We start from the raw sequence: 26,799 nt of genomic DNA on the forward strand, positions 1-26,799 counted from the left end.
ATTTTTTAGTTTTTTATATATTTACAATTTTCTGTTGTTTTGTTTTAGGTAAAAAATAAAAATAAATAAGTTATTGGAATTGGTGTCGATAACAATATAGTCTCGTTTCTCTTTTGGGAGGAGGCGGAGTGATAGTACTCTTCCTCATTTGGGAGGACGGCGGATGATAGTACTTCTCATCTTTTGAAGAGGGGTCGTTTAGTTTAATTTTTACAGAGTGCTATTATCTCAGACAAACCGAAAGGTTTGTTAGGAGAGAGTTTATAGAAGTTAAGATAATATCCGTCATAAATAAATTTGTGTGTAAGGGTGCCCAGAGCAGATACATAGTTTAGCTTGTAGTCTAAATTTTTTCTTATATTGATAAATCACAACTGTAAATTCGGTTTCATTAAATAAAATGAAATCTATTTCATTAAAAAAAAAAAACAAGTTTAGAAAAAGGCGTGGGCTAAGGTGTAAACTCAATCCTTGTGTTGGCTCTTTAGGGCATTCGATTTTGGGTTTGGCGGGTTGAGAAAGACACATAAAAATTCAAGTTTTGCAACTTAACTTGACCGGTTGGAAGGGCTACAAATAGAAAATACTTTGCCCATAAAAAAAAAAAAAAAAAGATAACAAAATTATTTATTAAATTAATGTGATTCGAGGTGTAAAGTTTATAAAGTAAATATTTTATTTAAAGAAAATAAGAAGGAATAATTGATTTGCAAAAGGCTTGTCCATTTATCGATTTTGATTCCCGAATCTGTATCCGATAGTAAAGATGCTAGTTCGCAAGTTGTCCATTCATATTTTAATACAAAAATCTTCATGACCCATGATTTAAACACGGGAAGGATGCACAGAACAAAAAAAAAAAAAAAAAAAAAAAAAAAAAAAATCTTCATGGCAATAAAGATGCTGCGTAGTGCCCATTAATCACCAATTTTGATACCTAAAGCTTTGTACCACATTAATGATGGTGACATGATTTATTATTATTATTTATTTTTGAGATTGAAAGACACGAGGCCCCTTGAGTTGGGACATGAGACCCAAGTCTCAATTATTTATAAAGAGTAATATTACGTGTATATATATATATATAATTATCGTATAATTATTTTAAAAAATAATGAGATTTATTATTAAATATTTAATTTTTTTATATAAATTTTATATTTATTTTTTTTTTAAAATGATTATGCGACACTTACACACTCACGACTGCAACGATTATTTTTTATTTATAAATTGAAGTTTTGTTAAGTGGTTTTATTCTTGTTAAAATTAATCATATAAAAAATAACATAATTTGATTCAAGATATTTTTAAAAAATAATACCCAGCCAGCCTTAAGTTACCCCTATCTGAGAGGAAAGGTTTACTTGGGGTGGGGGCAGTACTGCTAATTTATTGGCAGCAAGAAATTAGTTGATCATAGTTGACATTATTTCCTCAACCTTTGCATATCTATTATCTAAGACGTTAGTTGACCTTGAATTTTTCCATAAATCTGAGAGCTAAAACACGTCAACATAAGAGGAGTTGGATGAATTCAGGCTTCATCCGATATATAATCTGATTTTGGAATTCTAAAATTCTGGGTTTGATAATGTCGGTGATTCGGGAGCCAGATTGAGTTGGATGAATGAATGGACAATTTGCATATATTGACTGTAAATTGTACATACAGTATGTTTGTGAAGAGATAATAAGACCAAAGAGAGAGGAGAGATGTAAGACAGTTGAAGGATCTTTGTAGAATGAGGATTGGATTGTGAAGAGAGAATATGAATCGGAAGCAATCAGGCTCTGGAAGACAAGATTTGAACAGGCAGTCGAATCGTAGTGCACGAGGAATGGGAGTGTAAAATAGGAAAACATAAACCAAAAAAAAAAAAAAAAGGAAAAATCCCAGACAGTCGAAGCTTCCAAATCTTCGGTCTTCCTCCACAATCTTTCATATATAAATATATAAAATTACAATGCGAGTGTGTTCAGCAACCCCACTAGCTGCTCTCTCCCTCTCTCTCATCCATGTCTCTGTTCTTACACTTAGATGAGATGAGATATATAAATGCACGCACGCGCTAAATTTGGTATATGGAGAGAGGCAGATGGAAGGAAGAAGAGGGAATACTATAGAAGAGAGAGAAACAGAAACCCAGCCAAGCCACACCTATCTTCGCCCTGCCTCTCAGTGACACAGACAGAGCAGGAAAAACAAAACGAATCCTTGAAGTTCGAATTCACCGCCCGGGAAGATTCCATATTTCCAGTTCGATTTGGTTCATTTCATTGAACATTCCGCTCCATAAATCCTTTGTAATAACATTGTTATTATTATTATTATTATTATTGTTATTGTTACTGTGTCGTGGTCTTCATCGTCATTAATTAACCATCTCGAGTCTCTACGAAAGAAATCAAGAAAACGAATCCCAAATTCCCTGTTTCATCTCTTCTGGAGTTAGGGTTTCTTTTCCTTCCCTGTGGGCATGAGGTTGAACGGTGAAATCCAACCAGAGGAGGAGGAGAGGAAGGTAACCGATAGCTTCAATTCGCAGACGTATTCGATCGGCATCGGGTTCCCTCACTCACAGTCGCACGATCTCGTCGTCGGGTATGCCTTGACCTCTAAGAAGAAAAAGAGCTTCTTGCAGCCCAAGCTTCTCTGCCTTGCTAGGTATAATCTCACTTACACCTATTCGTTTCCGAACACATTCTTCCATCTATTGCATTCAAATTCACCATTTTTGTACAGTCGATGATTATTGCCTTATATCGCGTTGAAATTGGCCATTCTGTCATATAGAAATGTATTTGTGTATGTACATGCTGTATATTTTTGCAGTATGAAATTCGTCAATTTAATTTCCTTATATGGGGTAACGCCCAAAGATTTGGGTGTTTGTTTTCTTGTTTCTATTTGAATCAGATACTTTTTCGGCAAAACGCTTTTGCAGTGGTGGTTGTCTTTCTCGATGGTGGTGAGAGACGATCACTTTCGCGAATCAATCTTTTGCAGCTGTTTGGATTGACTTATCTTATCGGGTTCACTTCTGGGTATCTGGAATCTAAGGATGTTTTTTATTTTTCTATTTTGTTTTTGTAAAATGGGAATATTCGACAGATATGCCTTTCGGATTAGTCCACAAATGAGGATCCAACCCGAAGTCAAGTTGCTTTACTCTCTAGTTTGTATGATTAATCTTCTATAAAATTGATCTGTTTACTGAAGAATCTTGTCTTTTCCTTGTGAAGAATGGTTATTCCTCGATGTGTCCCATGATTTCCTGCAATTTATGTTTTTGTTTTTCTCTTTTGTAATCTATTAACTGCTTGGACTATGAGCTCGTGTTCCCTAAAACGGAGCTAATACATCTGTACGAGGACTTTGTTAAATATTTTATTAGATAATGTTTGTAGACTACATTCCATGGAACTTTTGTTGTATATGGCGGATGGACCTTTAATGTGTGTCAGCAGCTTGGAGCTTCAACTGGCATTAATTTATTCTGACCATTATGTATGTATGTATGTATATATATATGCATGCGTGTATTTATTTATTTGTTTATTCCGATGAGATTGGTGGAAATCAGCATGGCCAAACATCACTTAAGACGTCATCATTTCTCTTTACTAGATTTGAGTCCCTCATAAATAGCTCAACTCTAGGTTGTTACTTTTAAGTGTGGCATTATAATTTTTGATAGGTAACGCTGGATTTATAATTAGAGGAAAAATCCGATGGCCATTTCATCTGAATGCTTTGTTATTTTTTTAATTAGGTAGAAGCGAAAATTATTATTTAACTTTCTTTGCTGGGTGTGTTATGGACGAAGGAAGCTTTATCCTTTAATGTTGCCTGAACAACAAAATGTTGTTATTTGTGCTGTAGGAATAAGGGGATATTCTTTGTAGCCATTGATTTAAACAGGCCCCTGTCAGATCAAGGTCCTTTTGATGTTGTTTTGCATAAGGTTAGAGATCATTTCTTTTTTCTTGTTATTCGACTTGTAAAAATCCTTTTGATTTTTAAGTTTTTGTTGTGGCTTTATTGGCTGTTTTTTTTTTTTTTTTTGATAAAATATTTTTGACTGTATGCTAATAACACCTTTTTAATATTCAAGTAAATGTCTCACAAGCCTAATGTTCCTTCCAGTTGTCGGGAAAGGACTGGTGTGCCAATATTGAGGTCCGTTCCATCTAAACTTATCGTTCTTGTATTTTTATATCTCAAGTTATATGAGGAGTTGAACTTGTGATACTGCATTTTCTTGATATACAACTTGTAATATGATATAAATAGATGCTATCTATCATTTATTGCCTTTAGCTATTACAGTGCAGTAACTTTCTGAATCCTCGTCATCATAATAGTAGTAGTAGTAGCTGCAGCAGCAGCAGCAGCAGTACAACTACTACTAATAATAATAATGATACTAATAATAATAATAAGATGGCTGTGCCTTTAGAGTGTGGCTTACCTTGCTGTTATCTGTTTTTATCCTTTTCTTTTGAAGAATTACAGGCAAAAAAATCCTGAAGTAACTGTCCTTGATCCTCCATATGCCATAGAACATCTGCACAATCGTCAGTCCATGCTGCAGGATGTGGCAGATCTAAACTTGTCTGACTGCCATGGTAAGCTTCTTACTACTTTTATAGTGAACTGTATCAAGATCTTTTTCCCCTTTCTAAGTCTTTCTTTATATTTTAATTAGTGATTCCAACTATTTTCGCATTGATTGTTAACTGTCCTTTTAGGCAAGGTTGGTGTTCCAAGGCAGTTGGTCATTACAAAAGATCCATCTTCAATTCCTTGTGAAGTGAATAAAGCTGGGCTCAAGTTGCCTCTGGGTAGGTTCTGATTGTTTTTCATTTTTTTCCTCTGTTTAGATTAGGGGTGTGGGGACCAGAGGTTTGTGATGTGTTTAGATTATCCGGGCTTAATTTGTTTATAGCGCTTAATGTCTTTGTACTTGGTGGATCCATGCTGTTTGACTCATGGTCGACTTAAAATTTAGGCAATCAGTTGGAGGGGGTTTTTTTTTGGGGATATATCATATATACTCCTAGGACTCCTAGTTTTTAAATGATAATTGTTGATGGGCTTGTTTAACTGTTTTGTAATCTTTATGGGGGTGTTCTAATTTCGTATCTTTATAATGTTTCCCCTGTTCGATCTTATTTCAGTTGCAAAACCTTTGGTTGTGGATGGAAGTGCCAAGTCACATGAACTATTTCTTGCTTATGATCAGTTCTCCCTTGCAGAACTTGAACCTCCTTTGGTTCTCCAGGAGTTTGTTAACCATGGTATATGTGGCAACTGATGCATGGACATCTTCATTGCCATTCCACCAACTACTATAATTTTAATTGAAATTCTTTTTATTTCGCTTATTATCAGGTGGAATTCTCTTCAAAGTTTATATTGTGGGGGAAATCATAAAGGTTGTAAGGCGTTTCTCTCTACCTAATGTCAGTAAGCGCGAGCTAGAAAAAGTTGCTGGTGTGAACCGTTTCCCAAGGGTTTCATCTGCTGCAGCTTCTGCAGATGATGCAGATCTGGAACCTAGTGTTGCTGGTGAGATTATTGCATTTGATTTTTTCTCTTCCCAAGAATTTTAGTTCGTTCGAATTTCTATTTTGACTACCTTTTTTCTTTGTTTGATTGCATATTATATATTGTTTCTTTAACTATGAATCCATCGATGTGTTAGTTCTATCATACAAGAAATGAGGTTTTATGGGTTTTTAAGTGATACCGTGGTTTATCCTTAAATGCCCTCTTTTCTGGTTCATTGTAGAGCTATTTCATATTATTGCATCAAACTTGTGGTGCCGGTTAAGTGAATTTGAGTGGCTGAGGCATGCAAAGAGCTGCCTCATAAGTTGGCTGCCTCATTACTTTCTGTAATTTTATAATGCAGTACATCCTCCACAACCTTTGCTGGAGAATCTAGCAAGGGAGCTCCGTTGCCGACTGGTAAGCATTCTTGGTACTAGTCATTTGTTGCAGCAGTCATGTAAATAGGCTTTGTAATCTGTTCCCAATAACTAGTTATGCTGTATTTTCTAGGGTCTCCGGCTATTCAACATAGATATGATTCGAGAGCATGGGACCAGAGATGTCTTTTATGTCATTGACATCAACTACTTTCCTGGCAAGTATAATCTGTTTGCATTGAAGCCAAATTTACTCTCTTTTCTGATTCGATTTAGGTTGAGTTCAGTGGTGGATTCTGAAACACATCATATGTAATGCAAAACATCATATGTAATGACTTCGGATTGGCTGGTTATTTGCTTTCATTCTTATACGTCTGGAACACATCCATTTTCACTCCCACTTTTATCAAATATTTGTTGAGTAGAGCTCTATTTTGTCACTTCACATTACCATCATTACTCAATTGTCATTTTTGTTTTGATTTTTCCTGGGCTTTCAAATACTTGAAAGCAAAGGGCTGTAACTTCTTTTAGCTGTTTACTGAAATACAAGTTTTTCTGCTTCCTAGTGATTTTAAGCATGATGCATCTTTCACAGGAACAAATCAAGCTTTGGCTAATTTAATAATGGTTTTGAAGATGGCCAATAATTTTACCAAAATCCAATGTCGCCGGTTCAAATCCTACAGAGCCTGATTCCGTTCTTGTTAGTTTTTATCAATCAAACATTCAATAGGATTTAATAACTTGCATGCGCCCATAACCTGATTGTGGACTGGGATATGTTTACTGGTTGGATTAGCCCATCACTAGGCCAGTTAGTTCACCTAAGCCTTTTTTTAGACATGTAAACACGACCGGATTTTTCGTTTTTTTTTTTCTTTATTGCACGCTGCGGTTGAAAGTGTAAACGTCATGTCCAATATGCCTAGTTACTTTTTGAATTATTTATGTTAGAATTGGAGCTTACAAAGGTATCACCCTCCAGGAGATATGAAGCGGATGTGAACGCCTCGTCTCTCTATCACACACTAGCACACTCAAGACACATGCATGAACAATTGACGTTGTCTCATATTTATGTTTTGGAAGCACTGCAGGGTATGGGAAAATGCCGGACTACGAGCACATATTTACAGATTTCCTGCTGAGCCTTGTGCAGAGCAAGCATAAGAAGAGACCTGCTGCTTAATGATTAGAGGAGGCTTGTACAAGATATATCTGGTATATGATGCTTACTACTGCAGGTGCTGGCCCCCCCTTGGCCTTGGAGATTGAAGAACAGTCAAATCTAATTTTTACTTGTGTAATTACTTGCTGGTATGAAATGTCCCTTGCTCATGCCCACTACCATGTACAAAAGGTTCTCAGTTCAAACTTAAAGCTCTTTTAAATTTTCTGATATTCCGTGCTGTTTCTAGGCCAAATGAGCAAATGTCTGGTGTTCGTGTTTCCACATAAACTTCCATTCGAGACTAATCACAACTTTCCAATTTGTTTGGGAGCAGCGACTGATTCTCTGATCTTCTCGTAAAAGGATTCTACTGGTTCCCTTCTCTGACACAATTTCTCAACCTGTCAAATCCTGTAATTGATGAACAAGTGAAGCTTTACGTTACGACCGGCCTTCTACTGTTTTTAATTTTTGTTTTTGAGGTGTTATTAGCTTTCGGTTTATAGACTTCAGCTTCTTTATGGCGTTTTGTTCCTGATGATTCAAATTGTGACTGCTAAGCTAATTTCCTGCGCAATTTCCCTTTGGTATTTGCCAGTATTTATGTTGTCCGAGATAATATTTAGAGCTTGAGTAAAGAAAAAACAAAAAAAAAAAAAAAAAAAAAACACTGGAGCCAGTAAATCATGAAACCCAGCTGTTGCATTTAAAATAGGATCCTCTGGGAATGTATTTTGGTTTCACACAAAGCTCGATGATAATCAGAATGTTGCATTGCATCCGTTGAACAAGATCACTAGAAGTTTAACAAACCTACACAGGCTGCATGCATAAAAACAATATTATTCCCATGATCGGGGGGCAACAGTAATTGAACATAGGTGACAAATGAACTTCAATTCTGACAGGGAATTGATCAAAAGCTCTTTTATTTTTCTTGCCCACAATCATCTTAACCTTCAACTTAGCCAGATTGCATATGCACAAGGAGTATCAACTTCTGAAGCAATCGAAACTTGAGAGCAAAGATCAGCCCACAAATGATGCATGTTTTATTAATTCGAATTACGTCTATACAATCATACAATGCACAATAACTAGGTAGTGAAAAAGGATTTATCAGAAGGTCCAGCTCGGTACAAAATATACACGTATATACATTGATAATCTTCCGCTTACCAAAAAGGGCACCACCTGAAACAGGCAAATAAGTAGTGATTATTAAATATCGGGATTTCCTGAATTCATAGTTGATCAAACACTATCGGCATGTAGACAGTTACAGGTTCTCAAACTCATAGTTTTGCGGGTATGACAAATCAGGAGTGTTGTGATCGACAGAACTTTCATTTCAGAACATCTTTCACGTGATTAGCCTTGGCTTTTTTAATAAAGCTTCTTATTTACCGACAAAAAAATAATAATAAATGTGTAACGTTAATAAAGTAAATGGTTGTGTGATTTATATATATCATGTCTGAAAGAAAGAGAACATCAAAGCGAAGAAAATAATGCAGCATCTTACCCGACATAATTTTGGCACAAATTTTCCTGCGATGTAGCTTGGATAATCAACTTTTGAACTTGCAGTTTAACAGATAATCCATGATCAACTTCACGGCTATCTCCAGAAATTAAGGTGCTCTGGTCAACACCATGTTGGACAGAACTCGTGGAGACAGGACAAGTAGAAAAATCACGTCCAGTAAGTTTATTACTCATTCGAGCCATTACAACTACAGCACGCTCATTCAAGACCTCATTAGCATCACCGAGTTGATTAACAGCCTGCACAACCAATTGATAATATAAGAGCAACTCGGTAAAACAATTCCATATCCTCTGACAATCAAGGTTCTAACTTACCTGAAGAAGTTCCCTTTCCCGAGCACCCCGTTGAGGTTGAGCAAGCTCTTTATTTGGAGCAGAGTCTTCATCATTCACAACAGGGGGAACATTAGTGCTTGCAAACACTGACATTTGTGGGACTTCATTGAAGTTGAAAAGACGCCAATTGATTAGAGGATCGTGAACAAAGGCCTGTAATACATATACCTTAGGATCAACTTCCTTATTCTATCATTTCAAATTAGCAATATTTTCTATTTCATTAAGGACCAAAGTCACAATCATTGCTCGCTCTTTTTTTATCTTTAAAATGAGCATACCCCACAATCATGGTCATTGATCCATTAAACAGAATAATATTTACCCATTCAATATTTTATTTCTAAAGCTTGTATGTATAACCATATGGGGAAGATTGTCTCGCCCTGTCCATCCATGTAATTAGATCTAAAACATTAACTTTTCCTAAAGGCAAAGCTTACAGACTCAAAACAGAACGTAGGACTTCTAGTCTTTACCTCCATCATAGCCATGACACACTCTCTATTCGTTCGGAGAACTTGCATCACATTTTCACAAGTTGAACGGAAATTACCCTCAATACCACTAACCTCCATGGCTTTCACAAGCATTCTAGTCAAGCGGAAGGGTACCTACATTAAGAATTCTAAAATATAAGATTTTTAATCTATAAAAACCCACCAAGCTTGAGGCATATTACCACAAATGACAAACCTTCTCAGGAAACTTCTCCCGGTTCATTGAAGCTTCAAAGCAGTCACCGAAATCAATGTGCAAGATCTTGCCGCTGCAACAGAACACTAAAATGTAAGATGCTGCAAAATTCAACAAAAGCAGGCCTAAATGCTTCGCTTACTATAAGATACCTAGACCGGTGCAGCATAAGATTACTTGGGTGTCGATCACCTAAGCCAAGAAGGTAACCCACCTGAAATAAGAAAAACTTATTTAGCTCACTTCAAAACTTAAAATTACACGAGAATATTACTTATAAAAAAAAAACATGAGCAAATGAGTAAAAAAAAAAAAAAAAACTTGCAGACACCCACCCTCGTGAAACAAGTTGTCAAGCCTTGATATGGACCGGTTAACATCATGGTGCTTAATGACACTAAATTAGTATGAACTCATGTCTATGTGCAATGCGAACGTTGAAATGTGATTATCTTAACAATGGGCACTCTAGAGATGCAAGTTTTAGAGATAGACTCAGCATCTGAAACATTTATTTTCTATTTTTTCTTTCTTTCTTTCTTTTTTTGGGGGGGGGGGGGGGGGGGGGGGGGGGGGGGGCGTATGGGATGGGAGGATTACAAATCATAGAGAGCCACAACGTACATGGGAAGCATACAAGAGAGAAGGAATAAAAAAATATATGAATATGAAGGATGGTACAAAGGCAAACAGATACCATGCTCATGACAGCTAAACTTCTGGTATAATTTGTCCTCCTCTCTAGCCATACCTCAGAAGTGCTACTTTTTAACCAAAGAACCTGTCAAAAGCCAATTCAATGCAGCATTGAGAAGTAACAATAGAACAAAAGCAACAGGCACAGAGCAAGAATAAATACCCTTGCTAGGTCATTTCCTTCAGTATTTTTCAGGGCATGCTCAAATACTTCCACTTTAGCAATGAGTGGCAAATGGTCATAATCTGGGGCAAAACTCAACATATATTTGTGCTCTTGATTCAGGGCAATCTGAAACCATGAAATGTTTAATCAAGCAAGCTATGCAGTTACCCTCAAAGGCCCACACAATCACTCAACAACATGGGCAAATATACAACATAGAGATAAGGGACATGTGAGAGAGAGAGAGAGAGAGAGAGAGAGAGAGAGAGAGAGAGAGAGAGAGAGAGAGAGGCTTCAACTGACCTTTCTGGCATTCCTGTACTCCCGGATGAGATGGTGGAGGGTATCACAATTTGGGACCCAACCAATCAATCCACTGTTGGGAGACAAGGGAATGACAGAATATCGTTGAATAGGCAGATCCTTTTCTCCAGTTTTCCTAGAATTCTCGAGCAGTGTATTCACCAAACCAAAAAGCTGGCAAGAACAAGTATGTTAGGGTATGTTAGTGCCCGACAGAAGTGAAAAAATCGCGATATTTATTTAGAAAATAGAAAAAAGATATCCTTTAAAACCTGGAAACCTGAACTTACCTGCATGACACGTTCATCTTGGCGTAAATCTTCATGTCCCTTTAGCAAGAAGGCATGATCATTACCATCACTCCCACGAATCGTTAACTTCCGAGGTCGCTGTTTAGATGGTATAATACCGAGTTGAGGTGCGAATGACGCAATTGTCACCACCGGTGAATCTGAAATATGACAAGGTGATTTATCTTGGAGTTCACCTCAAAAGGTCTAATCCTAGCACGTTGCGATGAAAATATATGCTCAAACATACCAGCTCGATAAGTTCCAGGAACAGCTAGCTCCAAATTGCGGCATTCTAACAACTCCGGAGACACAGACTTGTTTCCATTGGTTAAAAAAATGTTAATGCAATTATAATGGACAAAAAGCTCATGAAAATGGAGATTCTTCTTACTCGCAGGTCCAGGGTAGTAAGACTTTGAAGCTGCTTGTCTATCCTTCTGAATACATGATAATAGAGATCCCATGCCTGACCAAGACATTCCTTAAAATATTAGGACCCATGATTTATGACAATTCAAAAGAAAAATGCAGAGTAAGACCCTAAGCCACCCATAACCTATGTCTGGGCAGAGAGCAGAGGACAAGCTTATAACCATGACGCGGATGACACCTTAGAACCACAAAGTAAAATTTGGGGTAAGAGATAAGAGGATTCAAAGTACGGATGCACAGAGCGTCCAGATTGCTCATACCAAGGTGTACAAGATATTTATTGAGTAAAAAAATATAATAGAAAGGAATAGTTGTGGATCCTAAGGCCGTGTTTGTTTCCAGATGAAAATGTTTTTTGGGAAAATATTCAGCTGTTTGTGTGATTGGGAGGGGTAGAAAATTATGATCAAAGGAAAATATTAGGTTGGTCAACAGGAAAATTAAGTCTTTGGGACGTAAGTGGCTTACCCCTCTCAAGATGTGTAAGCCATTTTCCATAGGGGTGGGCAGTGGGGCCCCACACCCCACTGCCCTGCCCTCGCATGGCAGGCCCAACCCCACCCTGCATTTCTCCCGCCCCGTACTTATATATTTTATTATATTTATATATATTTGTACTATACATATTTATAAATATTTATTATTTGTACTATATATAAATATAGTAATATGTATTAAGTAGAACTTTTACTTAATATTTTGTGTAAGTTGTAGTGTAGTAGGGTGACCCTTTTATAGATTGCCTTCACAATGTGAGACTCTTGTATTGCCTTAGCAATCTATAAAAGGGTCACCCTACTATACTACAATTTACACAAAATATGCACTAGCAAATTTAAAAATTACATAATTTTTAAATTATAGTCATACTTACAAATTTAAATTTACAATTTGGGTCCAAAAATGTGTTTTTGGACCCAAGAATAATTTTTGGGCCTAGTGGACTGTAGTCCATTTTGAAGTGGGCCGGCGGGACGGATTGGGAGTCCGCCCCGCCCCCGGGATGCGGGGGCGAGGTGTCAATGGACAGCTTTGGAGAATCTCACACCCGAGTCTCAAAGGAGAATCTCACACCTGAGGCACCAAGAGAGTTGGAACCGATGACAGATCCAAGCAACCATGAGTCTCTTTCCAATCCCAACCAGGTAATAGCTCAAAATTGTCATGAGGTCTCCTCTAATAAATCTGAGCCTACTGATATTGAGTTACCTATTGCTCTTAGGAAACAAACTTGGTCATGTACTCTATATCCTATTTCAAAATTCATGTCTTACAATACTTTGTCTAAAGGGTGTCGGGCCTTTTCTTCTAACCTTGATAGTATAAAAATTCCAAAGAATATTCAGGAAGCCTTGGAGATTCCAAAATGAAGAGAGGCAGTTATGGAAGAAATGCAGGCCTTGGAAAAAAATGAAACTTGGGAGCTGATGAATTTGCCAAGAGGGAAGAAACCAATGGGCTGCAAATGGGTTTTCACTGTGAAATATAAAGCTGATGGGACAGTAAAACGGTACAAAGCCCGTCTTGTTGCAAAAGGCTTTACACAAACCTATGGCATTGACTACAACGAGACGTTTGCACCTGTGGCAAAGTTAAATACAATTCGGGTACTCTTGTCTTTGGCAGCCAACTTGGATTGGCCACTTTAACAACTTGACATTAAGAATGCATTTTTGAATGGCGAATTAGAAGAAGAACTTTTCATGACAGTACCACTAGGTTTTTGTAAGAAGGGTGAAGAAAACAGAGTATGTAAACTCAAGAAATCCTAGTATGGACTCAAACAGCCTCCAATAGCATGGTTCGATAGATTTGCAAAGGTGATAAAGGGTCAAGGATATCGACAAGGACAATCAGACCATACTTTGTTTTTCCAGCAGTCCGAAGATGGAAAGAAAACAATTCTAATTGTATATGTTGATGATATAATCCTAATTGGAGATAATCTAGTGGAGATGGAGAGGTTGAAGAAAGTCTTATCCACTGAGTTTGAAGTAAAAGACCTGGGACAAATGAGGTACTTCTTGGGAATGGAAGTTACCAAATCAAAGAAGGGAATTAGTGTTTCTCAGCGCAAGTATGTTCTTGATCTCCTAACCAAAACTGGCATGCTTGGTGTAAACCAAGTGACACTCCCATCGAAGCAGGAAAAAGAACAGGAGACTTTGGAAGACCTTTTGAAAAAGAAAGATATCAAAGATTAGTTGGCAAACTAATCTATCTATCACATACTAGACCTGACATTGCATTTGTAGTGAGTGTGTTGAGCCAACACATGCATTCACCAAAGGAAACACACTTGGAAGCTGTGCACAAGATCCTCAGATATCTCAAGGGTTCTTCGGGCAAAGGACTATTCTTCAAAAAATGTGAAAGCAAGGAAGTAGAAATCTTCACAGATGCTGATTGGGTAGGTTCAGCAGAGAATAGAAGGTCCACCACAGGGTACTGCACCTTTGTATGGGGAAATTTGGTAACTTGGAGAAGCCAAAAACAGAATGTAGTGGCCAGAAGTAGTGCTGAAGTTGAGTTTAGAGCAGTTGCACAAGGGATGTGTGAAGGACTGTGGTTACGAAAACTCTTGGAAGAACTACATGTCACAATAAAATTCCCTATCAAGCTCTACTGTGATAACAAAGCAGCCATAAACATCTCTCTCAATCCAGTTCAGCATGACAGGACCAAGCATGTAGAAGTGGATAGACATTTTATCAAGGCAAAGGTTGAAGAAGGAACCATATGTATGACTTATGTTCCTACAAAAGAGCAAACAGCGGACATCTTCACCAAAGGGCTATCTAGACAAAGTTTTGATGATTTCCTCTGCAAGTTGAATATGATCAACATTTATGATCCAACTTGAGGGGGAGTGTGGAAATCCCGATAAATATGGAGATGGAGTAATTAGTGGTAGATATTGAGATATTGTATTAGTGGAGTAATTTATGGTAGATATTGTCACGGAGATATGATTTAATATGATTATTGTATTTTAGTAACATTTTCCTTTCTAGTTCAACACTTTCCTTTCTAGCTAGATATACATGTAATCGTGTAAATACTTACCTTGTATAGATACTTACCTTGTAAATTTCCTTCTATATAATGAAAGCAATCCCTATGGAAAGGGTATTCAGACCAATTTGACATGGTACCAAAGCCCCTACTCTGATATTCATCTTTGTGGTCTTAATCCTTCGTGTGCGACGGGAAGATTTTTTTTTTCCCCTATTTCGGCAAGTCCCATCTTGCTCTTGGTGTGTCGATCCTTTTTGTGGTGAACCACGTTGTGGGTTTACTGTTCTGTGGCAGTTGACCTCCTCTGTGGTGGTGTTCGACGTTTTCTATGGTGGTGTTCGACCTTTTTTGTGGTGGTTGAATGGTGTTCAACCTTCTCTTCGTGGCCGTTGTTCTGGTTCTGGGCTGTTTTTCTCTCTCTCGGTGATTGCTTTGTGGTGGCTGGGTCGCTGTGGGCACGTCGGCACTGTTTGTGGCTGTCGGTGTTGTCTGTGGCTGTCGACACATTGGCACGTCGACACTTTGGTTCCCGTTGGTGTTCTGGGCAGGTATCGGGTTTCCGTTTATCCTCGTGTGGGCTGTTGCTTGTTGTTAGTGGGTTTCTTATTAGGCTTCTATTTGTTTTAAATTGCCGTGCCTGCCTTGGTTTCTTTGGTTGGTTTGCTCCTATTTTCTACGTGATTTCCTTTCATCATGTCTATTGAGAATACTATTGTTCGCTTTACTGGGAAGAATTTTTCTACTTGGGAATTTCAGTTTAAAATGTTTTTGAAAGGAAAAGAATTATCAAAACATATTGATAGTTCTGCTAAAGTTCCCACTGATGAAAATGAACTTGCCCAATGGGAGGTTAAGGATGCTAAGGTGATCTCTTGGCTGTTGGGGACGATTGAGTCTCACCTTGTGACCAATGTTCGTTGTTTTACAACGGCTCAGGCTATGTGGGATTATCTCCACCGTATTTACCACCAAGATCACAGTGCTCGGAAGTTCCAATTGGAGTTGGAAATTAGTAATTACAGTCAAGGTAATTTAACTATTGAGCAATTTTATTCTGGTTTTATTAATCTTTGGAGCGAGTATTCTACTATTGTTCATGCTAAGGTTCCCACCGCGGCACTTGCAACTTTTCAAGCGGTTCATGCTGAGAGTCAACGCGATCAGTTTTTGATGAAACTTTGACCTGAATTTGAGCCTATTCGAGCCGGTTTATTGAACTATAATCCAGTTCCTTCCTTGGATATTTGCTTGGGAGATTTATTGCGTGAAGAACATCGGTTATCCACTCAGATGGGTATGACTTTTGAGAAGGTCTTTTCTGAGGCTGTGAATGTAGCCTATGTTGCACAAGGGCGATGGAGGAACAAGTTGCAGTGTTTCAATTGCAAGGAGTTTGGTCATATTGCTTGCAACTGTCTGAAGAAAGTTTGTAACTACTGCAAGAAAGAGGGCCATCTCATCAAAGATTGTCGGGTGCGGCCTCAGAATCGCCAATCCCAAGCATTTCAAGCTACTGTTCAGTCCTCGTCTTCTTCTGCGCCTCCCACTGTAAGCTCTGACTTATCTGTTCTCACACCTGCCATGGTCCAACAGATGATTGTGTCTGCTTTTACGGCTTTAGGCCTGCAAGGTACAGATCCAAGTTTCACTTCTTCTTGGATTATTGATTCGGGTGCCTCTAATCATATGATTGGTAGTACAACGGGTCTCCATGGTATTCGTTAAGTATGGAGACACACAAACTATTCAGATTGCTGATGGCATTACACTTCCTATTACTGTTGTTGGTACTTTGGGCTCTTCATTTCAAAGTGTTTTTGTCTCTCTTGGATTATCTACCAATTTGATTTCTGTTGGCCAATTGGTGGATAATAATTGTGATGTTCATTTCTCTCGTGGTGGTTGTCTTGTATAGGATCAGGTGTCGGGGACGGTGATCGCGAAGGGGCCTAAAGTGGGACATCTATTTCCTTTACAATTTTCTATTCCTAATGTTGTTTCCTTTGCTTGTATGGCTACTGCCAATAATAATGAAGTCTGGCATAAGAAATTAGGTCATCCTAATGCTGTTGTCTTGACTCATCTTTTGAAACATGATTTTTTGGGCAATAAAGATTCATTTTCTTCTTCTCCTGTATCTTTGATTGTGCTACTTGTCGTCTTGGTAAAAGTAAAATTTTACCTTTTCCTGCGCATGGTAGTCGTGCTTCTAATTGATTTGAGATTGTGCATACTGATGTTTGGGGTGTCAGCCCTGTTATTTCTCATGGTCAGTATCGTTATTTTGTGACGTTTATCGATGATTATAGTCGATTTACTTGGATCTATTTTCTCCGTTCTAAAGCTGACGTCCTTTCTGTTTTTCAAAAATTTGTTGCGCTTGTTGAGACAGTTTAGTACTTGTATCAAAATCTTACGCTCTGACTCTGAGGGGAATACATGTCTCATTCCTTTCAGACTTATCTTCAGCAAAAAAGGATTATTTCCTAGCGTTCTTGTCCTTATACCCATCAACAAAATAGAGTCGTTGAGCGTAAGAATCGTCATCTCTTAGATGTCGTTCGTACTTTGTTGATTGATTCTTCTGTACATTCTAAGTTCTAGGTAGAAGCTTTATCTACTGTTGTTTATTTGATCAATCGATTGCCTACTACCACTCTAAATTATGATCCTTCATATTTTCGGTTATTTGGCATATCTCCTGAGTATCAATCCTTCATACTTTTGGGTGTGTTTGTTTTGTTCATCTGCCACCTGTTGATCGTCACAAGCTTGTTGCTCAGTCTGTCACATGTGCCTTTATGGGATATAGCCCTACTCAGAAATGATTTGTTTGTTATGATGCTCATGCAAACAAATTTTGGATCTCCCAGAATGTGATTTTCTTTGAAAATCAATATTTCTTTCAGTCTCAGGTTATTTCTGATCCTCCTATTACTCTTCTACCCGCTTTTGATGATGTGACTTCTTCTATTGAGCAATTTAAGCCAGGTGTAGTGTATCATAGACGTCCTCCTTCAACGCCACTTCCAGACACTGATCCATCATCTGATTCTGCGGTTCCTATACCTTGACGCTCCACCCGGGTTATATATCCACTAGATAGGTATGGTTTTTCTCATACCTCGCTTACTGCCACTCTCGACACTGTTTCTGTTCCTAACTCTTATACTCAGGCAGCTACCCAAGCATGTTGGCAGTAGGCCATGCAAGAAGAAATCCAAGCTCTTCAAGACAATCACACTTGGGATCTTGTGACTTGTCCCTTTGGTGTCAAACCTATTGGTTGTAAATGGGTGTACTCAGTCAAGTTTCGGTCTGATGGCTCACTGGACAGATATAAGGCCTGTCTCGTGGCTCTTGGGAACCGGCAGGAGTATGGTATTGATTATGAAGAGACATCTGCACCTGTCGCCAAAATGACTATTGTATGGACTATCTTGGCACTTGCTGCGTTGCAGGGGTGGTCTCTCCGACAGATGGACGTGAAGAATGCTTTTCTACATGGGGATTTGAAGGAAGAAATCTATATGTCTCCACCTCCTGGCATGTTTGCTACACCTTCATCAGAGGTTTGTCGGCTACGTCGATCCTTGTATGGATTGAAACAGGCTCTGCGAGCATGGTTTGATAAATTTCGCTCTACTCTGCTTGCTTTTCACTTTACTCAAGAGTCAGTTTGATTCCTTTCTGTTTCTTCGCAAGACTTCTGTAGGAATTGTATTGCTTTTAGTATATGTTGACGACATTGTGATTACTGGCTCTGACACTGAGTTAATTAAGCAATTACAACAGCATCTCAAGGCCTCTTTTCACATGAAAGATCTTGGTCCCTTGCAGTACTTTCTTGGCCTTGAGGTGCAGATTACTTCGACTGGTACATTGTTACACCAGCACAAATACACGCAGGAAGTGATTTCATTGGTTGGTCTCCAATCGGGTAATCATGTTCTTACTCCCTTGGAGGTAAATCTTAAGCTTCGTCAGGAGGAAGACGAGCTCCTATCAGATCCATCCTTGTATCGGCAACTCGTTGGGAGTTTGAACTACTTGATGATTACCCGCCCTGACATTTCTTTTGTTGTGCAGCAGGTCAGTCAATTTATGCAGGCCCCCCGACACCTTCACTTGGCTACTGTCTGCCGCATTATCCGATATCTAAAGGGCACCTTTACACAAGGGTTGTTCTTTCCTAAGGAATTTTCCTTACAGTTGGCGGGGTATGGTGACGCTGATTGGGCCGGATGTGCGGATAGTCGTCGCTCTGTTACTAGCAGGTGCATGTTTTTAGGCCATGCACTCATTTCTTGGAAGAGTAAGAAGCAAGACAGAGTTTCCAAGTCCTTCACTGAGTTCGAGTATCGAGCTATGTCTTCCGCCTGCTCTGAGATCACATGGCTTCGTGGGTTATTGGGTGAACTTGGTTTTCCTCAGCTTCATTCCACTCCTCTTCATGCTGATAATACCAGTGCTATTTAGATCGTTGCTAATCCTGTCTTCCATGAGCGTACGAAACATATTGAAGTCGATTGTCATTCCATACGTTAATCCTTTGACAGACATGTGATTACACTTCCTCACATTTCTACTGAACATCAAATTGCAGACATATTCACTAAAGCTCTTTCTCGGCACCGGCATCAGTTCTTGGTTGACAAATTGATGCTTCTTGATCTACCAGCATCAATTTGAGAGGGGATGTCACAGAGATATGATTTGATATGATTATTGTATTTTAGTAACATTTTCCTTTCTAGTTTGATACTTTCCTTTCTAGCTAGATATATACGTAATCGTGTAAATACTTACCTTGTATAGATACTTATCTTGTAAATTTCCTTCTATATAATGAAAGCAATCCCTATGGAAAAGGTATTCAGACCAATTTGACAGATATTGTTTAGGAAGTTTCTATTTAGGAAGTTTCTGTTTTCCTGTCAATTAGTTAGGCAGATTTTCCTGCTCTTATTCTAGGAAATTCTTTCATTCTTTGATATTTCTCTTGTATCTTAAATAGAGATCACTAGCATGTACAGAAATATATGGAAATATCATTCTGATTTCACAAGTCTTAGTTGCACATCCTATCCTCAATTGCTACCCAACTTCCATTCCTTAAGATATATAGGTTGAGGTCTCAGTTTGATATGGATACAGGAGTTTATTTTCCTATTCACAATAATGAATGTAAAGGTAGCTTGAAATGAATTGACATGCAAGCTGGGGAAGGTCGGTTCACATGCAATGGCATCTTCAGCTATTTTAATGAGATGGACACCAAAAGCTGATTGAAGAGGACCAATGCCACGAGGCATCAATTTATGTAGAAAATTTCTAATCCTCCCAACCTTGTAGAAGGACCCAACAAGATGTCAGGAATCATAGTGGTGTTCCTCATTTTTACACACACAGAGATAGTAGTCTCTCTCTCTCTCTCTCTCTCTCTCTCTCTCTCTCTTCTATAAGTAAAATATCATTTCATTGATAGTAGTAAATAAGCATAGCCCAAGTACACAGGAGGTATACAAACAGCATACACCTAGTTACAAAACAAGGAGCTAGAAAGTGATGCAAAAAAGTCATTAAAGCAAGCTCCATTAAGAAAGGAAGCAAATGTCTCTCAACTACAGTTCTGTAAAAGTTTACATGATAGGTTATGATAATACTCATTATTTTCATTACAATTTTCTTCGTTAAAAAGAATGGAAATAGCTAGAAAACAAAGAACCAAATTACTTTTGAAAGATTTCATACCTGATTGAGCTCAGCATCTTTTCCAGTTCTCTTATATTTCATGCAGCATTCATAGGCCTCTTGTAATTCATGATGATATGCCTGAAAACAGCATGAGGTAAAAGAACCGACCATTAAATGCTTTACATGTTCAAATTGGAAGAGTTTCAAGATTTCTGAAAAAATTTTCCAAGCAATGGTTTGATCTAACTTCCAATAAAAAGTTTAGGAGCTTGGAGAGGTTTAGTTAGCTAAACGTAGGAGTTATAAGTGAAATTTATAATAATCCTATCCAAACAATGCAAAATGAGCACAATGTATTAGTTATGTAAAAATAATACAGAACAAAAACCACTGGAAATCAGACTAAAACCTCAATGAATGCCCTCTCTTTTATGGTTGTATTATTCCTCATAGCCCCTTCTTCGAGCACTTCGTGCAATGGCTCCAATGCCTTCAGCATGCCCTCAATATTATGTTCACCAAAATACAAACGACTAGCTTCTTCTAGTGCGTCATGCCACAGTTCATGCCAAAGTATTGCAACGCGGATTAATTCATTTGATACAAGTTCTGCCTGTAGATAAGCACCTACTTATAAATTCCTAATTTTAATAAAAAAGAGAGAAAGAAGAAAAGAAAAATAACAAAATTATAATTAATAAGTCATTTCACCTGATCGACAAGTACACCACTATGCTGCCGAACTTTGTCAACCACTTCTTGGGCTGCAGCTTTACGCAAAGAACTTATTGATTTACAAGCTACCAGAAGAGGGTACATAAGAGCCTGTGAAATGAATTGAATTATTATAATTCATGTGAAAGGAAAAATAATTAAAATAAAATGAAAGGTATCTATAATGAGGACATGGCTAGCAACACATTCCATTGGAATCTGTATATATATATATTAAAGATCTGCAAATGTTTTGCTATTGAAGCCTCCTTATAGCAAGCCATCTCGAAGGCCGATCCTCACATCATGTCAATTTGATCTTGATTATAGGAAAACTCGAATGCAGTACATTACTTTGAAAAGTGAAAATTTTGCTTGATCTCTTCGTCGAAGCTAAGCCTTGTAATATAAGTACCATACCAATATCTTGTTAAACATGGATGCTTGCTAAGATTACTTCACAAAAAGCAAAAGTGGGTTTTGGGGGGGGGGGGGGGGGGGGGGGGGGGGGGGGGGGGGGGGGGGGGGGGGGACGCCATGCCAATTTTAGCATAAATTGCGGGGCATTTGTGTTGGGATATATGGAGGAAAGAAGGGAGCATTTATTTGAATGTTTTGTTGCATGTTTTCCTGGTCAGGGAACTTGCAGCTAACACAAATAAAGTAATCCCTCTATCACTCCTAATGTTTCTCCACACCCCAATCCCAAAAGCCCCACTTACCTAATATGAAGACCACTCTCCCCACATCCTATCATATTTTGCTTCCAATGAGAATCGCTAGAAAGCCTCTCTCTACGTGGCTTAATGCCATAACCAGTTACCCAACAGAGCTTTGTTAAACAAGAACAGGGTTCCAAGTCCTAAACTGCCTGAAGAAATCGGGGTGCAAATTCCAGATTACTTGGTGCAAATCAAAATCCTATGAGTTGAGTCGGCTTATCAAAAAGGAGATGAGACTAGACAAACTGCTCATTATTCCTAGACCCACTGAGAAACCTAATAGCAATCTCCTATTCACAGCAACTGGCAGCATTCTACTTGGCACCTCCCTTATCACTATAAACGTAGAAGAGGTTATAAAGATCCCCATCTCAATTCTCAAGAGCTGTTTTAAAGAAGCCTGAGGGGGGTTTCCTATATCAAAATGGAGACATGCCCATACAGTTACAGTGTACAATCCCCTCACACCATTTCTTTTTGAAACCATACCTCGTCAACATATACAGCAAGAAACCCTTTCTAACATGATCATACAGCAAGAAACCCTTTCTAACATGATCATACCCCGTTTCCTAAATCGAGTTTGCAAAGCACTCTTGCCGCCCCTGATCTGATACAACAATCAAGGCATTCATTGGCAATAACAACTTAGCCTAGAATTTGAAATCCCTTGATGAAATTGACATAACCTTCTGCAACATCTTTTCCAGCCCACTAGCAAGAACCTTGGAGATGATTTTATAAACACTACCCACTAAATTGATAGGACGAAAATCCCTAATATCCTTAGCCCAACTATCTTGAGGATAAGGGTGATAAAGGTGGCATTGAGGCTTTTCACAAACTTGGCTTGAGCATGGAGTACAAAAAAATTTTACTTTTGAGATCCTCCCAGCAGGTCTTAAAAAAGGCTAAAATGAAACCATCAAAGCCTGGGGCCACCAACTCCAATAACTCGCTCGCCTAAAAGACGCTGTCAAACAACATATAAAGCTTTCCCTCCACCAATTGAATAAAAATATTGTCATCCACCTTTTGTCTCCAACTGAACTGTTTTAGAACTACAAAATATGCTCAATGAATTCTGTATTATCTTAAAAAAACCACACCACTAATAAATAGAGACCATCCATATTGTTCGTGCATCATGAATTATGGAAAACTTACGTAATCTTATCTCTCACATTTAGCCAAAGAGCTCTTGACTTCTGTCTCCATCTCCCCTCCTTGAATAGAATAATCCTCTCTAGCTGACTAAAAACCTCATCAACTTTTCAATCTCTGATAAGGTTCATTCTTATGCGAGAACATCAAACCCTTGTAGCTCATCCATGAGGGTTGTTTCTACTTCCCAACATGGCCAAACACCTTGTTCCATTCTCAAATATAGTTTCAGGGTATTCGTATTTACCAGCAAAGACAACTCGGTGAACCTTCAAAGTTATGACAACCAACATTATTTCACCTTGTCCACAAATCCCTCAGATTGTAACCACATATTCACGAACTTGAAGTATAGTTTACTCAGAAACATTTTACCACAATCAAGCAATAAAGGAAAATGGTCTAAGGGTATCAACTGGGCATCTCACTTGAATAGGTTTCATGGAACTGTATATTGAGGTTGCACTTGCTTGCACTTTGATCCTTATAAAAATAGGTTAGTTGAGTTAATTTGTAGTTCAGGAAATATTCTAGTTTTATCAACAAATTTGTATAAAAAAGGAACAATAGACATGAAAATATTACCAAAAAGGACATGACAACATAACCAGATAAATATGAATAATTTTTCTTGTGGCAGGTGGGGGGAGAGCGAGAGAGTTGAGAAAATAATGAACTGAAACAAGTAAAGGGGATTTGGGAAAGATGAAACAAAAAAAGGGATAACCTCTCATTGAAGTTGCTTGCTTCCTCTATCTAATAATATTAATGCGAAATAGTTACAAATATTGAATCCAATAGTACATTGATAGCATGAACATAGAAGCCACCAAAAGCAAACCTGTGGATGACTTTGTCCGATTCGCACCAAAAGCGACTGTATCAGTTCTCTCAGAGCATAGTTATTTGAATGTATGCGGGCAATTATTTGAGGTAAAACCACAAGCCATGTGTTAATATTAACATGTTCAAATCCTTTCCGTAGTGCCATTTGAACTTCTTCACTAGCTCCATGGTTGAACCACAATGTGAGAAGGCGAAGTATATCCTGAAGCAAATAGTAGGATCCATAGAAAATTTTATGAGAGTCAAGAGTACCGAAACCCAGCAACAAGGCATGATCCAGAATTTCAATGAAGCATGAATACCATATATCCAAGAATGGACTAGATGCAGGGTACAATTGACAGCCGTGTGGTAGAAATGCAGATCATGATATGGAAATATACATACCAATAAGTGAATATGTCTATATACAGATACAAAGATACACAAGCATTTATCGGCATTATTTCTTCAAGATAAAAAAAATATAAAAAACTCAGCTTTATCAACATCCATAAACATTGCAACTCCTTTCATAATGGAACATTAGATACTGTAAACCGTTTATATACCCATTTAAGCAGCACGCATAAGGTGGTGAAACGGAAAAGATGTATATCTAGATAGGGTACAGAATAGAACCTCTTTACACAGGCTGAATAATTCAAAGAAAATGATTGCATTGCAAAAAGGCCTCAGATTGAGATTTGGTTTACCTGTAAACTATCATCAACTCCTTTAGCATTCGCTGCACATGCTATTGAATGAAAATATCCCGTGACTGCTGCAACAACATACTGTGCTGCAGAATTGGAAAAACCTCGTACAGTATAATGGCCCATTACTGCTGTATTGAACAAGGCCCACGTATGCCATGCTCTTGCCCATTTGTTCGCACATTGAGTAGCATATTTAAATGCCACAAGGATATCTATAAAAATTGAAACTTTGTGAATATAGGAGTTGAGTCAAATTTTCAAAGGAAACATAAAACTACAAAAAAATTACAAGAAGTCATTACCTTGAATAGTATTGTCATCGAATCCAGGAGAGAGTGACCACAAATTTTCAAAGGAAACATAAAACTACAAAAAAATTACAAGAAGTCATTACCTTGAATAGTATTGTCATCGAATCCAGGAGAGAGTGACCACTGCCAAGTCCCAAGTTTATGATATACACGGGCAATGAGTGGAATGCTTGGACTTGTACAGCTTACATAGTCAGTTGACGCAATTGTTTGAATACTTGGATTACTTGAAAGGTCTATAGCCAAATTCTAGAACAAAATTGTGCCGAGAAAAATTAGTAGTAAGAGAACTACACAGTAGAGTGCTAACAGAAAGTAATGATCATGGATTCATGAGGGTGAAAAGGCGAGAAATATGCTATACCTGCAGCTGAGCAAATGCTTCCTTGCGCTTAGCATCTTCTCCAACTGACCACTGGTATTCCAAGTATGCCAGCATTACTTGAGGAGGCCCACGGTACCTTACATTTTGAGGAGAAGTTTCGGGGTCAAACTGAAAATGATTCCATACAAAGTTGAGTTAAGCAAACAAGAATGTGTAAGTCTCAAACTTAGCATACTTGTTGGAACATATGTGCTAAATAGACCTGCAAGAGTTTAACTAAAGTAGATCTAGCCTGGCTGATCTGTCCACTCTTTCGGCAACGAGAAGCAAACTTGAGCCAAGTTTCAATATCTTCTGTAGGAGGTAGAACAAGTGCCCTAACTGCCAGGAGTACCTGCCAGACCTGAATATTCAAGCATCAGAAAGGTTAGAAAGAAGCAAATGATTCGTAGCAGCAGAAATCTAGCTTTTAAAAGAGGAATGACCCAGAAACCTCTCCCAACCCATACCCTTCTTTTCTAGAGTCCAATCCTGATGCAACTCCTAACTTCTGAAGAACACCAATTGCCCCATCCAATGCTATATGTAAAACCCACCAATCTACACCAAATCCTGACTTTTACAGCCATAAACCTCCAAAACCATTTAATACGCTGTCATATACATGCTGAGAAAAACTATCTACACCAAATTCTGATTTTTACAACCATAAACCTCCGAAACCATTTAATAGGCTGTCATATACATCCTGAGAAATACCATCTCTCTAAAGATAATTAACATGAACAAATGCACTTCAAAATCACAGCTATTCCGATTTGGATTTTTTTGTGCCACCTTTTTATGCAGTCTACAAAATTAATGGAGAAACTGCAGGTGGTTAGCATTAACTCAAGCCAAACGCCAGCAAAACTACCAAAGGAAGAAGTAAAGCTCAGCCGCCCAGCAGTATTTATCCATTGTATTCATCATAGTAGTAAGCATGCTTACGTGCACCATTAAGAATGCAAGATTAGCCAAACATTTCTAACTTTAAATTATTGTGTGTAATAAAAAATTAAAACTAACTACAATTACACATTAATTGCAGCAATCCCCATCATTTCTTTAACATTTTTATGCATTCACCCAAATCTGAGCTCTACCATGAAGTATTTTTTACTTTCAGAGTAACTAGAGTTTCTACAATTAACTATGCTTAAAACCTAATGTCTAATTGGGACTAATCCTCATTTCATAGATGCCAGTTTGTTTCTGACAGTTACCTACCTCATGACAGAAAGTAGTCATCATAAAAGTAAAACATATCTACCTCAACATTTCGTTTCACTCCTTGTATTCGCTCATTCCACATATTGCGAATAAGGGCTCGCCGTCCTTCAGCAACGGGGTTTCCAATGGGAAGCGTACAGTAATCAATGACCTGTAAGAGAAACAGATTTTTCCTCATATTGTGATTTATTTAATGACTAAAACAGAAAGGGAATCCTAGATATATCATAGCAAACCTCCTCTAGTTCTGAGAGCTGCTGGACACGGACCATATTGCTATAAGCACGTTCATAGCTCTCCAGAACCTGAAAAGCAAAGAAATATTTTTTACCGGCTCATCAAATAAGAAAAGATATATAATGAATATTTTTTTTGTTGTTATTGAGTCATTGACATCATTTTTTAAGTAATAAATTCATTAAAAGTGCAAACGGCACAAGAC

General features: G+C 38.0%; 2 protein-coding genes and 1 long non-coding RNA gene across 6 annotated transcripts in view; 2 read left to right on the forward strand and 1 right to left on the reverse strand.

The window, feature by feature from the left end:
• Positions 1-1,712: 1,712 nt before the first annotated feature.
• On the forward strand, positions 1,713-7,566 carry LOC121255619 (inositol-tetrakisphosphate 1-kinase 3-like). 4 transcript variants are annotated; one of them, XR_005938812.1, is made up of 11 exons: positions 3,029-3,051; positions 3,890-3,971; positions 4,154-4,186; positions 4,515-4,635; positions 4,759-4,851; positions 5,188-5,307; positions 5,402-5,578; positions 5,925-5,980; positions 6,074-6,158; positions 7,044-7,263; positions 7,365-7,447. XR_005938812.1 is itself a non-coding variant. In XM_041156018.1 (10 exons), the coding sequence occupies exons 1-10, from the start codon at positions 2,484-2,486 to the stop codon at positions 7,133-7,135; spliced, it is 1,047 nt and encodes a 348-aa protein (XP_041011952.1). In that variant the 5' UTR covers positions 1,715-2,483; the 3' UTR covers positions 7,136-7,566. The 4 variants fall into 4 exon arrangements, 3 of the variants coding, with proteins under 3 accessions (XP_041011951.1, XP_041011952.1, XP_041011950.1); XM_041156018.1 differs by lacking the exon at positions 3,029-3,051 and adding an exon at positions 1,715-2,671 and having other exon boundaries at positions 7,044-7,566; XM_041156016.1 differs by having other exon boundaries at positions 7,044-7,566.
• Positions 7,567-8,146: 580 nt separating this feature from the next.
• Positions 8,147-26,799, reverse strand: part of LOC121255618 (serine/threonine-protein kinase TOR-like) — an 83,344-nt gene continuing 64,691 nt past the window's right edge. Inside the window, 22 exon segments of the mRNA XM_041156015.1 lie at positions 8,147-8,311; positions 8,643-8,905; positions 8,984-9,157; positions 9,484-9,618; positions 9,701-9,773; positions 9,853-9,914; positions 10,398-10,481; positions 10,560-10,688; positions 10,866-11,039; positions 11,156-11,316; positions 11,406-11,472; positions 11,550-11,624; positions 20,363-20,443; positions 20,715-20,918; positions 21,017-21,130; positions 23,747-23,953; positions 24,447-24,661; positions 24,844-25,009; positions 25,125-25,253; positions 25,348-25,488; positions 26,398-26,508; positions 26,594-26,662. Of these exon segments, the coding sequence (XP_041011949.1) occupies positions 8,293-8,311; positions 8,643-8,905; positions 8,984-9,157; positions 9,484-9,618; positions 9,701-9,773; positions 9,853-9,914; positions 10,398-10,481; positions 10,560-10,688; positions 10,866-11,039; positions 11,156-11,316; positions 11,406-11,472; positions 11,550-11,624; positions 20,363-20,443; positions 20,715-20,918; positions 21,017-21,130; positions 23,747-23,953; positions 24,447-24,661; positions 24,844-25,009; positions 25,125-25,253; positions 25,348-25,488; positions 26,398-26,508; positions 26,594-26,662 (2,853 nt within the window). The 3' untranslated portion in view covers positions 8,147-8,292.
• Positions 16,123-16,672, forward strand: LOC121255620. Its single transcript, XR_005938813.1, has 2 exons — positions 16,123-16,238; positions 16,524-16,672. It is a non-coding gene; the product is annotated as an uncharacterized LOC121255620 (long non-coding RNA).

Source organism: Juglans microcarpa x Juglans regia, chromosome 3D (assembly GCF_004785595.1).
Source record: "Juglans microcarpa x Juglans regia isolate MS1-56 chromosome 3D, Jm3101_v1.0, whole genome shotgun sequence".
Classification (NCBI taxonomy): domain Eukaryota; kingdom Viridiplantae; phylum Streptophyta; class Magnoliopsida; order Fagales; family Juglandaceae; genus Juglans; species Juglans microcarpa x Juglans regia.